Source organism: Lontra canadensis, unplaced genomic scaffold (assembly GCF_010015895.1).
Source record: "Lontra canadensis isolate GAN:19392208 unplaced genomic scaffold, GSC_riverotter_1.0 scaffold78, whole genome shotgun sequence".
Classification (NCBI taxonomy): domain Eukaryota; kingdom Metazoa; phylum Chordata; class Mammalia; order Carnivora; family Mustelidae; genus Lontra; species Lontra canadensis.
In genome coordinates this window covers 7,876,593-7,889,930 of record NW_022631072.1, presented here as the reverse complement: position 1 = coordinate 7,889,930, position 13,338 = coordinate 7,876,593, and the positions used below count along the sequence as shown (strand labels likewise).

Here is a 13,338-nt window from a genome sequence, read left to right as displayed (position 1 = left end):
AAAAAAAAAAACCACCAGTGTTCAGACCGATGAAGCAGAAACTTGGGTGGGGTTAGAAAGCTGGCATTTTTCAGAAGTTGCCCTGGTGCTTGATTTGCAGTTGGGGATAAAAATGACTAGAAGCAGGTGTTCTGATCTGCCAACATGAGTCCTCTGGAGCTTTTTGCTTACCTCCATTTTCTTCTCTTCTAAAAATAGGCCATGTCACCGTCTCTATTTCTTTTCTCTCTTTCAGGAGCAGCTTTTATGGGCAGAAATCTCATTTAAGTGTTTTACCCTTTTTCTGTTTTTACAACTCCTGACTGGTCATTAACCAATCAAACACCAGTAATTCCTTGATCCCTTGAACTTTGCTTGGAAGTCAAATAAGGATTCTTTTGAGATGAACCGGCAGAGTGTGTGAGGCAGTGTGGTTTTTGTATTTACTTGGGTAAATGTCACAACTAAAGACAAAACCTTGTTCAAAGTCCTCCGTGACAGAAGAACTAGTACTTCGACTATTTCCATTTGAATTCTAAAAGAGCAAGGGAACACAGTGCCTAAAAGAGAGGAGTAAGAGAGGAACAGGTGCACTGTGCAGCAGAGATGCCTGCCTTTCAGTGAGATGAGGGCCTTAGAAACCAACACATCTCCAGTGTCGTTTTATGGCTTAGGTGACATGGAATTTTCAAAATAAAAAATGTCTTTGATTTTTAAGAATAATTTTATGCTCTATCACATTTTTAAATGCATAGGATCATAAAGTAAATCTTTAAAGGATGTGATAACTTCCTAAAAGTTGAGAATTATCACATTAGGTCAGAATTCCTTACCACTTGTTGATTGTTTGGGGCTCTGGTGCTGTTTGTTGTATTATAAAAATAGCTAATAATACTGAACACTCATTAGCTGCCAGACCCTCGTCTGAGTGCTATTCATGTTAACGCATTTCTTTTAAAGCCCTATGAAGTAGGTAAGCTTCTTACCTGGCAAGGTGACAGAGCCAGAATTCAACTAAAGTAAATTTCCCTCCTCCTTTGGCCTTTCGTAGCATCTATCCTGGAATGAGGTTTAAAGATAGTAAAACATTAGTGCACCTGGGTAGCTCAGTCAGTTGAGTGTCCAACTCTTGGTTTTGGCTCAGGTGATGATCTCATGGGTCCCAGGATGGAGCCCAAGGGCTCTGCACTCAGCAGGGAGTCTGCTTGAAGACTCTCTCCCTCTGCCCCCACCCCGCCCAATCCATGCACTCACTCGAGCTAAAATACACCTTAAAAAAAACAGTAATAAGAGCATTGTGTGACTTGAGAGTGGGAGGACATTACAGTTAGGCAGGCCTGGCCCCTCCGCCAAGCCCACCCAAGTGGTTCTGTGAGTAAAATAACCCCGGTATCTGAGGGCATCACTGTTTCTAAGAGAAATCAGCTGCTTCCCCAAAACAAACATCTGTTCCTTTCAGCAAGGCCCCCCAAACAGTGGACATTTGGAACAATAGTCATTCCCATGCCTGAATTAGATCCATGGTTCTGAAACACTGGTGTCAAGAAGACTCACCCAAGGCACTTACTAAAATGCATATCCCTGTATCCTTTCTTCTGAGAGTCTGACTAAGTGGGTTGAGGGTGAAGCCCCAGATCTTATAACCAGGCTCTTCCAGTATTCCCCACACCAGTCGTGTGTGAACTTGACATTACATACACTGTTTGCCAATAGTCATCACTGTCTCATGTGTACCCATGGCTTTACTCATATAAATGGATGACTGGTCAAAGTGACTTCAAGTAAATAATTTCACCAACATTTTTCTCTTTGGAAAAGTACGGACTCTGTGTGGTATGGTTTAATTTCATAAATACTGTCACAATTTGATCAATGGCAGTATCTTCAACTCTAGAGACCTTCCTAGGATTTTTGAAGATTTCACTTAGGCCATTCTTTAAAATGAGGAGATACTGTCACTAATCAAGTCTAATGAAGAAGGCTGCCCTTGTACCAACTCCTATGAAAAAAAAAAAAAAGAGAGAGAGAAACGCCAAAATCATACATGTAAATTTAGCATTTTGATGTGCTGTGTGTACCACCCAAACAATAAACTTAGAGTCTTAGAGATATTCTAATCTAAATCCTTTATTTTAGATAAAGAAACTAGAACCTAAAAAAAAAAAAACAAAAAAAACTGAAGTGTCTTGCCCAAGAACGCTCAGAAGAAGAGCTAAAACTGTCTCCTTAATGAAGCTCCGTACCCCCTGGTCTGTCTACTGTTAGGAATTCAGAGGTGCTGGGGAAGCAGCGAAGCCTCCGCAAACAGGCTCGATCCCAATTAAAATCACCATCAGTGTCAGCTCCTGAGCACACTGCCTGGGAGTTGAACACCTGCCCCACCCCAAATATGCTAAGAGTCAAGAACAAATCATCTGGGATGAAACCCTTGCTCTGGATCGTAAACCTGATGTGTGACCTGTAGGAATATAATAAGTATCCTTTTTACAGAAGGGGCATTTAAATCTGTATGTAACTATAAAGTTTGAGAAATTCAGGAAAAAAAAAAAAATTTCCGGAGGAAAGGGGAGTGTGCTGACCTCTTTTGCTCATGGACCAGATGTCTTGGCCAAGGTTACACACAGGAAACTCTTAAGACAGGTCTGCCGAGAATGGTTATATCCTGATTCTGTGATGTATGGTTTAGCTCCAGCCATGCTGTCTCCCAGTTGAATCTTCCCCATTACTGATTTTTTTTTTTAAGATTTTATTTATTTTTTGACAGAGAGAGACACAGTGAGAGAGGGAACACAAGCAGGGGGAGTGCGAGAGGGAGAAGCAGGCTTCCAGCTGAGCAGGGAGCCCAATGTGGGGCTTGATCCCAGGACCCCGGGATCATGACCTGAGCAGAAGGCAGATGCTTAACAACTAAGCCACCCAGGCACCCCTCTCCCCAATCACTGATTTTTAGTCAAAGGTACCAGGCAGCAGAACGAAAAGTCTAAGGCTATGACTGAGTCTAAGGCTATGACTAATTCAAAATTTATTAGAGTTCAAGGTGAGAGTTAAAAGGAAAAATTCCTACTAGAAATCTGACCTAAGGTGTATACATAGGAAGATATATATATACATATATATGTATATATATATATGTAATTATCAACATGTCTTACTTTGTGCCAATCACATGGGAAATCTGATTTGCATGTGTTTGTTTAATGAGCCAAGTTCTGCATAGGATTACGACATCCCCCCTCCCCCCTGAAACCACAGCAGTAGTTATTTCTTGGATTTTACTTTGAGGAATGGCATATGAGTGTCTTTTGCCTTGTTCAACCGTAAGCAGGTTACGGGCTTAGTGTTCAGGGTAAGGCTTGGCAGTGCCTGACATATGGTGTGTGATGTGTTGCTCTTTGCGTGAAGCAGCAAAGCAGTGATAGAAGGTAATTTGGGGAGATTCCATCATACTTTATTTGAAAAACAGCATTGTCTCTGCTGGAGCTAAAGTTAATGGTTTGGCTTTGCTTGTGTCTCTATCATTTTTGCATAGCTTTTGAATTAAAACAGACAAAAGGCCTGATGTCAAACGCAGGTAAATAAAACCTACCAGATGCCGAAGGCCCCAAACAGGTTTCATTTATGTGACACACTAGTTACTTTGGCTGTTCATTTTGTAGGGAAGCCAGAGAAAGGAATGTGAAAACAGGAGCCTGTTATTACAAGAATTGGATATTCACAACAGGCTATCAAAAAACCGAGGGAGGGATACATCCCTGCAGATCTGGGTGTGCCCTGCGTTTCAGGCGAAAGGACTAATCTGGGTGTTTAGGGTCCCCGAGGCCCAGGAATTTTTGATGTTATGCCTCATTCCTTTCTGGCTAAGCGGCAGAAACCTCCAGAAAGTCTAGGGGTTGAGCGGAGATGGGGCACCCCAGAAGTCCAGTGTGCCCTGTAGCCCATGCCAGGGAGTGGTAGGCAGGTGTGGCCCAGCACCAGGCCGCCTGCCCCTGCAGCATGGGGAGGCAGCGCCTCCACCCCAACGGCCCAGCCTACCGCGGCCATCTGTTCGCCACCAGCTGGTGCCGGCCACCATGTCAGCGCAGAGCCCGTCTCAGATGTTCCTCTGCGGCAGCTGAGCTGTGAGCTGCTTTCTCTTGCCTTCCACTCTTCCCTTTACTTTCCTTGCTCAGCTGCCTGTCCTTGAAAAAGAAAAGCAGAACTTTTTTTTTTTTTTTTTTTTGAGACTGCTGCTGCAGCTCCTAATAATTCTTCATAATGCAGTGCAAGAGACCATTAAGATTCGTCTCGCCTGGGCTTTTCCTCACCAGCCTCCCAAACGGCCCTCACGGGGCTGCAGGGCATGATCTGAACACACAGAGCCGCGCACATCCACGCGGGCGGGCGGGCGAGCAGACAGACCCGACCCCTTCTGGAGTCTTCGCTCCAAGGCAAGAAAGAGCATCCTGCAAGCCCCTGGGTCTGGGCTTCCGAGCGGAAGGATCAGGCCCATCTGAAATGAGGAAGGGAAAACTTGTGTGTGGTACAGAGTGTGGTACGGAGGGAGAACGGGCTCGGAAATGGAATCAGTTTGGTTTAAAAAGCCTTGATCTGGGGCGCCTGGGTGGCTCAGTGGGTTAAAGCCTCTGCCTTCAGCTCGGGTCATGATCTCAGGGTCCTGGGATCGAGCCCCGCATTGGGCGCTCTGCTCGGCAGGGAGCCTGCTTCCTCCTCTCTCTCTCTCTGCCTGCCTCTCTGCCTGCTTGTGATCTCTGTCAAATAAATAAATAAAAATTTAAAAAAAAAAAAAAAGCCTTGATCTACTGGCCTGTCCCAAGAGGTGCTCCCAAATCACAAAAGGGAACAGGAGCATCTTTAAGGCTGATAAGGGGGTTAAATGAGAACACACGTGTAATATGTGTGGGATAGTGCCTGGTACAGAGGAAGCAGTGTTTGCCTTAGTTTAATTATAGAACAGTAAGTAAAACCTGCTTTTCCACTGCAAAGGTCAGGATTAATGAGATGGGGCCTTCCATGTTGACTGACTTCCTTTCCAAAAAAAAGGGAGGGGGTACTGCTTTTGCAGTATCCTCTGAGCAGCCTAAATAACCTACTTGCCAGGGTAAAGCACAAAAATCTAGAGGCTGATAAAAGCTCACAGGCTTTATGTTTCATCCCCACTGGGGATTTTCCAAAGGTTAATGGTGGCAACAGACTAGCAACAGAGGGGAGAAGTAGTTCCAATATCCCTCAAGCCTGTGCGTGCTCACAGCTTCTGGGGAACCTCCAGATGACCAGAGCAGGTGGCATGACAGTACCTTCCCGTGATATCATACCTGCCATTACTGGCTCTGCAATTTTGAGTTCAATTGGACAAGTTATTCACATCTTCTATAAACCTTCTGTGCAAAGTCTTCTGCCAAGGTAGCTGAGAGGACCTTGATGTTATTAATGAGAAAATTATATAGAAAAGAAACAGAGTATCTCGCAAGTTCTATTTACCTGCTCGATAAGGGGAGCTGTATCAGATCCTGCCTCCGCTTTTAGTAAATTGATCTAGCCTGCATTACACGGTCTTTGCAAAACAAGAAAAAAAGAGCTACTCTTACCTTGCTCCAAGAAATATGAGCGTTTCACATGTTGTATTTCAGGCTAACAACACCCTGAAATGGGCGTCTCTATCCCCATTTCACAGATTAAAAAACTGAAACTTAGGGAAATTAAGTAATCTGCCTGGGGTCACACATTCCATTATGACAGCAGGACCCCCACGTGATTCTGACATCGATGGGCCACGATCCCTCTGAAAAATGTGGCCCTGCGAGATCAAGATGACAGAGACCTGTGGTACCTGTGGGTCAAGAACTTGGCCAAGATCCTCTGGTCAATAACACAGCCAACACCACACCTTTGGCTTCTGATGTCTCGATCCCATCGTCCTGACCACAGGACCGGGACTTCAGAGAACCGCAAAACCCTCTCCTAGTCCCTGGGTTCGCACTGGGGGATTTGATCCTAGAGTACGTGTCTGAAGCTTCCAGCTCTCCACAGCCCACTTTAAAATACCGAGTGTCGCTGCCTTTTTCTTTTTCCTCCACAGACACATTTGCAAGCAAAGTGGCAGCCACCCAGGACCAGTATGCAGACGCGTCCATAGGTAATGTCACCGGCAGCAACGCAGTGAACGTCTTCCTGGGAATCGGCGTGGCCTGGTCCATCGCTGCCATCTACCACGCAGCCAACGGGGAACAGTTCAAAGTGTCCCCTGGCACACTGGCCTTCTCTGTCACTCTCTTCACCATTTTTGCGTTCATCAACGTGGGGGTGCTGCTGTATCGGCGGAGGCCGGAAATCGGAGGTGAGCTGGGTGGGCCCCGGACTGCCAAGCTCCTCACATCCTGCCTCTTCGTGCTCCTGTGGCTCTTGTACATTTTCTTCTCCTCCCTGGAGGCCTACTGCCACATAAAAGGCTTCTAAAGGAACAATCAGATATAGTAAATTTATATATATATATACGTATATATATACATAAAATATTATGTATAATGAACAGAGGAAACTGACATTTGTCATGTTCACCTACCTGCTGATGGAATCCAGCTTCAAGAGCATACTCTGTACTAGGGCCGGAGTGAGAAACCATCACCTCCCATTCCCAGGGGCATCATCACATTGAACAAAGGCATGGAGGCAGGGGCATCTTTGCAGCTCAGCCTAGAAGGACTGTGTTCTCTCCAGGTTCATAAATCGTTAAGTCTGTGATTTTGTTTTCTGTTTCCGCTTGTTTTTGGTGGGGGCTGGGAGGTGGCTGACGTTCGATTTTGTGTTGTTTCCTTGGGACGGTCAAGGTTTTCGTTTCTCTTGGGGGAGGTGATGATCAATCTATATGCAAATGGGTTTCTGGTAAAGAAAATTTAAATCCTTATAATTACTCTCTCCAAACACTTTAACAAGTTATTTTGGATTAGGAAAGGATATGGGCATGGAAGCAGCAGCATGTCTTCACTAGATTGCTAAATTCCGCGCTCATCTCTGGAACATGAGCAGAGGTAGAGCTGCCTCCGAGGAGAAGCGTGGGAGCTCGAATGCAGCCAGGAGAAGTGACGATTCTAGACACAGTCTGGTGTTTAAAGACACGATGCCTGGCGCTCTTGTTCAACAGGTACAGGAATGATGTGCCTCGATTCCCAAGAACGTGCAAACTCATTTATTTCTTATCTCTTTAGCTCTGGACTGTGATTAGCAAGGCCCTTATTCTGGTTTTCCAGCCTGGCTAACCCCCCGGATCCCCAACCCAACCCTCCTCGTGCCCACCACCTCTCATGCAAACAGGAATAACCCCACTCAAAAAGCACATCGTTCTTTTCCATCTGCATCACTGTGTCCCAGTCCCATGTTCGCTGTCACCTGGGATCATGCGTCGGTTTTATTTTCAAAAGCATCCGTGGCTTGCACAATCCTGTTCCAGCCATGACTGAACATTGGCTCCTTCTTCATGTGCCTGTTTGGGAATGTTGTTGTGATACCTGTTACACAGTGCATGGATGAAAAACAAAATAAGCGTATCTGTATATAGTAGAGTATAGTGTATACTGTTCTCCCATTCAGCAATGTTGACTGGACATTGAAGACATAAGTGAGTTTCCTTTTCACCTGAGTTGTAACTTTTGTGTTGTTATTGAGTTTGATTATACTAGGGATAAAAGGAGAAAATGGCTTATTGTTCATGGACCTGAACATTCATTTCTAAGAAGCAATAACAGTTCACTGGGAAGTTAAAGCTATTGAGAGGACAGCAGGCAAACTACCAAGTATCTTCATGGGAAATTAGCCATGTGCAATACACCAGAGGCCTCCAAGCAGTCACCCGTTGACGATTCCGGAAGGCCAAGGAGAGAGGTGTAGATCAGTGGCTGGATTTGATGTGCCCAGGCTTTGAGAGCCTCCATTTTCATGACACCCCTGCCCCCAAAGTATTTATTTCACTTCTGCTCTGTCTGGCACAGAGGGTAGATAGTGGTTTGTTCATTTTATTTTTTTATGTAAAAGGCTATTTTGAGCCCCGTTTCTTTCACCACCCAGACTCCTCTGTGTCTGCAATTCCTGAGCAGGAAAGGAGCCAGGGAGACCAACTGGCCTTTGCAAGTGCATCTTCTGTACTTAATGATGAAGGAGTAAGCAATTAAATGAGATTAGTGCCTCCCAAGAGGATTGCGCTGGGAGGTTTTTCAGCCTGGAAAAGGAATGGCTCTTTCTATTTCAAAATACCAAAGAGCATGGATAAACCCAACATTCCAAAGTAGTGAAGCCAGTGAGGAGGACAGATGGAATGACATTGGTCCCATCTCAGAGACGTCTCTCTCTAAAAAGAATCCCAGGTCAGAGACACCACTGGACCTCTGTATTGATTCAAAGATACTTAAGAGATAAAAGCTGTTCAGTTATTCCCTCTTCTTCTTCTACTCAGTAATCATGATCATTCATTTAATAAACATTTGGTGACTAGATGAATAATTAAATGCTGGTTGCTACTCAAAATGCCAGGTACTGTGCTACTCTTGGGGCCTAAACCATGAACAAGACAGCCCCGATCCCTGTCCTCAGCAGGCTCACGGCTAATGTGATTGCTGTTTCCATGGGTAAAAGTTAGCACAGTCATATGGAAACAGTTTTATCTTGCAAGGGAAAACACAACTACAAAACTCTTAACATAAACACATTGAAATTGTACCAATACAGTTGTCCAGATTTCTAAGATTTTTAACTAAGAAGTAAAGCACAGGTTAGGGGAAGCATCCTATGTATCCTTGGCTGATCTTGGAGATCTGTACACCTCCCCATTGTAAGCCAAAAAAAGCAATCATGTGGGTGATCCAGATGACTGAAAAGGTCCAATTAACCCCAGTTTTTATCTTTGTTGGTCAACAGTACCTTTCTATGCCCCGTATCTCTACAGTTCCTCATATCTCCAGAAGACTCACCCCAGCAGGCCGTGGCCCAACACCGTGGGTCTAAGTTTTGGGAGGTACATCCTAACCCTTTTTTTAAGATTTACTAAATGGAAATCTAGCCTAGAAAACACCAAATAAATATAGTCAAAGGATGTGAGTTGTTTAAACATTAGATTTTTGCACTCAATTTTAGCCATATTTGGAATGTCAATAATCCCATAGCAAATTTTCACAGAGGACTTTCAGAATTCTTGCCATTGATTTTTAATTTCAAAGCTTTTTGGTTTGTTTGCTTTTTCAAGTTTCATGTTATAGGGAAAATATGATTCTGATTGCTCAGAGTTGTTAATAATTGTAGTTGTGTAAAGTTATTTCATTTTGTTTATTTTGTGTGTATTGTGCACAGCTTTAGGGGGGAAGTGCACGAATTGTGCTGTTCCTTATAAATGGTACACATTATTGACACAGACAAATAAAGTTTCTAATTGTTTCTGATTTAATCACTAGTGATACAGCATAATCTGTATGGAATGTTTCCTCTCATTGTCATCTACTTCATTTTTGTTTTCATGTTTTGAAGAAATAAAGACCAAAAAGGTATTATTGTGTAGTTGATATCCTCATCCAAAAGAAAGAAAATAGATACCCAGTATTCAAACTCTTGCAAATGTCAACCCTTTGATCATACAAGATTTCCTTTTTAATGTCCCAAGAGAGCAGAGTGTCAGAATATATGTGTCTGGTAGATGTTTCTCCATTTCGCTAATTGGTTGGGTTTTTTTGTTTGTTTGTTTGTTTTTGCATCTTTTAGTATCACTTTATTCTTTCTGCATCCAAGAATATGAACCATAAACATCAGACCACTTTGTAGCAGAATATTACAGCAAATAAATCAATCCCAATGAAAGTGATCAGAAGTAACTAGTTGTTTCCTAAGGGATATTTAGTCATTTAGTATCATACTATATTCTGCTTGATTCCCAATAGAACTTCCTTGCAATAATTTCTGACTAATTACCTGTTATTGTCTTGACGTATCTTACAGTCAACAGTACAGAAAGAGGTGACACCAGAAATCAGCATTTGTGGAAAAAAAATGTGACCTCTAGTTTGTGTACTTATTTGTAAGCCCACATTAATATCAGTGGGTTCAGTTCTTATAATAGAATCTATTCATGGTATACATGTAAGTGATTATTTATATGATCTTTAAAATCTTCTTTGAATTCATTATGTCCACATATGATTATGTGTGGCACACTTTCACATGTGAAGGAAATAATGTCTACTTTAAATATTTTCTTGGATCAACAATTAATGTCTCCTAGTTACCATTCTTCGGTTAAACACAAAATGAGCAGCCGACATTTATTTCTTTAAATACCAAAGACAGTAATTCAATGACCAGAGTAGTCTTGACTATTTAAGTACTCTTCAACAAAATGTCATGACTCAATGATTCTCAACCTCTTATAAGCTAATTTTAGTTCACAGATAATGATTCAAGCCTGCCACCGGTGAAGACTTCAGAGACCTTCGCTTTCTATACAGCATAAACACAGTTTTACTTGTTGTTTTCAAAGAAAAAAATGATAAAATATGCTCTTTTAAACCACCCTGCAGGTATTCTGATAGGTGGATTCCATTCACGATGAGAATCCGCAACACAGCACCTTTCTCCAGGTGGTCTCACAGGTAACAGAAGCACTTTGCCTTTTCCACACAGGGCTAGGTTCCTTGTTGATTCCACAGCCCAGGATTCCTAATCCTAACTTGTCAAAATAGAGACTGACTCATTTGTTCTACACATATCTGCAATTCGAAAAATAATAAATTTCCTCCTGTAGATGATGAAGCCTTCCATTCTCTAAGAGTGACAAAACATCACCTTCTCCAGAACGTAAATTAGCCCCTTTAAGAACTTCCCTTGAAATGTGTTTCCTGGTTCAAGCTGTAGAGGGTCTCTCTTGATTCTGGTTTCCTGTCTCTGATCTTGGGCAGTTGCATTCAGAGCATGTCTTTAGTATAATTTCATAACTTCAAGAACAGCTGGCCGTTTCGTGATTGTCAATGCACAACCTTAAATCTCTCTCAAACTTACAAGTGGCCCTCAGAGCTTTTGTTATAGTGATCACTTCCCTTGGTGAAAGCATTGTAGCTGTTGGTAAAATGGAGCATTTTGATTGATAAACAAGTGAGTGCATTACGTGGAAGAGCTTCACACAATTATATTTTTCTTACAGAGAAAGAAAGATGCTGTTTGGAGTGCATTTATTAGCTTTCAATCAGATCTACCTACAGATTTTTGTTAGTGGGCTGCATTTCTGCTCTTCAGTATTATATTCCAATCACCTCTAGCTATGGTCATTGTCTTCCACCCAACACATTGTAAGGTTGGGTGGTCCAGATGGTATTCTACCCACAAGGACATAAGAAGGGAAAACAATTGCACTAGTGAGATATTTCATTTTTGGAGCTTAATCAGGCCATGATTAATCATCTCCCAAGGCAGAGAATGTCCTACAGAAGGAACAACCATTGAGAGCTAGGTCTCCCAAGGGAGAGCATACTTCAGCTTTCCAGCCCACAAGAACTGGTGAGTAGCTTCCTATGACTTTTCCCCCTGGCTGCCAAGATGTCCAAAAAGATGTCCTCAGAGGCTCTACCACTTTTCACTTTTCTCAAATTTCCTCTGATTTAATCTCCTAAGGGAACTTTAAATAAACAGTCATTCTATATATTACTATTTTGATGTATTTGTAGGAAAGAACATTATTTCACAACTTCAAAAGGCAACAGGACCCTGTAGTTAAAACCACAACTCCTATCTTTCCAGGAAGACTTACCTGCCAAGAATCACCTTCTCTGTAGTCAATGAAGTCCTTCACAGCTGCTTGACCTACTCACATTCTTTAGAATCATGCTGTCATAACCTTTACCAAAGATCCAGAGAGGCGTTCCCTTGGAAATATGCAGTCTTGGTCTTTCTTTTCCCTAATCCCAAATATTTGTATTTCTGCCATGCTTATTCCCATCATATTCATCACCCTTAGTAATGCTCACTATTACCTCTCAGCATTGGAGAGAGGCTCATGATAAAGTGCTCTGCGCATGTTTTGCTGCAAGTTAGCTTATCGTAGGAAGAAACAAATATAATGGCATTCTACTTGGAAAACAATCATTTGGTGTACATCTCTATAAATGTTTAGGGGGTTATACCCTAAGCTACTCACTACAGCAGTATTGATTTTCCTTTTTGGATCACATTTTTCATGCTTCAGTGTCATCTGCCTAGGATTTTATTCTATCGATACATGTAGGTATGGATCAGGATTAAGGAGCCCGCCCTAACACACACGAACACATACTCACACTCAACTGCTATGAGAGCTTCTACAAAGAAGTATGTAAACATAGAAAAACATAATGTACAGCTTCCATGCCTCCAAAAAATATGAGTGGGTCAAATGTTTCTCTGTGGGTATTAAGTTCCTGATATGCAAATTATAGTAAAATTTCACACTAATAACCAAATACACCAAAAGAGAAATTAGCTAACTTCAATTTACTGAATCGATTCTGATAGTTAATGAACAGCCCAGCCCTCTTAATTTGTTGACTGCGAAGACAGCTCTACCTAGCCAAATCCAAGAGTGTACTAGGAGTGACAGGGGACTTAATAGACTGGCATCCCTCTATAATGGAAATTCCTTATTTACCAAGAAGGATCTGGCCCAGAATTTTCCAAAGACCTCTCTCTACATTCCTATGAAGCAATAACCCACTTTTAATTTACAGAACTTTTTATTAGACTTCTCGAACCCACACGGTAAAACAAGAGAGAAATTCTCTAGGGAGAGCTTTCTTAAAGATGTAATTCTGTTTTTTATGACCCTATATTCTAATGTAAATGTCCTATTCTTTCCAGTTGGAAGGAACAATTCTAAGAACCAAATATATAACCACTTTTCAAATGTTTCACTTTAAAAATTAACTTTATAAATGCTTAAGATAAACGTTATATGACCTAGTCAGTTCTGAGAAGATAATTTTCTCTATACGTAGATCTCTCTATCTTATTATAATTCTTATACTTCGAAAAATGCTCCAAAGAAGAAATCTTGAAAGATTTTACATTCTAATAATGTTCATGTAAGTGAGTAGTATGGTGAAAATACTATTTTAGGTGAAAATTATTTACATTGTTGACAAAACATACTTAAAAATGAGAGAATTTAGCACAAATAAAATGTGAGGTAATATTTCATCACAGATTACTCTTGTCTAAAATATTTGAAAGTCATTAACCTCAAGGAGGATAAATTTCCAGTTTCCAAAAACAGTAGTACCATTTCAGCTTGTGTTCTGTTTTTATATGAAAATCAAAGCTGGGCAAATATAACTTTTGACTTTGGCAACCCCCCAAAAAAGT

The 13,338-nt window shown here is 41.8% G+C and overlaps 1 protein-coding gene across 17 annotated transcripts in view; it reads left to right on the top strand.

Moving 5' to 3' along the window:
• The window catches only part of SLC8A1 (solute carrier family 8 member A1), a 374,640-nt gene extending 367,737 nt beyond the window's left edge, over positions 1-6,903 (top strand). For all 17 annotated transcript variants that reach the window (XM_032881999.1, XM_032882003.1, XM_032882012.1 and 14 more), the window contains one exon: positions 6,056-6,903. In XM_032881999.1, coding sequence (XP_032737890.1) covers positions 6,056-6,432 — 377 coding nt within the window. In that variant the 3' untranslated portion in view covers positions 6,433-6,903. The remainder of the gene's footprint in view (positions 1-6,055) is intronic.
• The last annotated feature ends 6,435 nt before the right edge of the window (positions 6,904-13,338 follow it).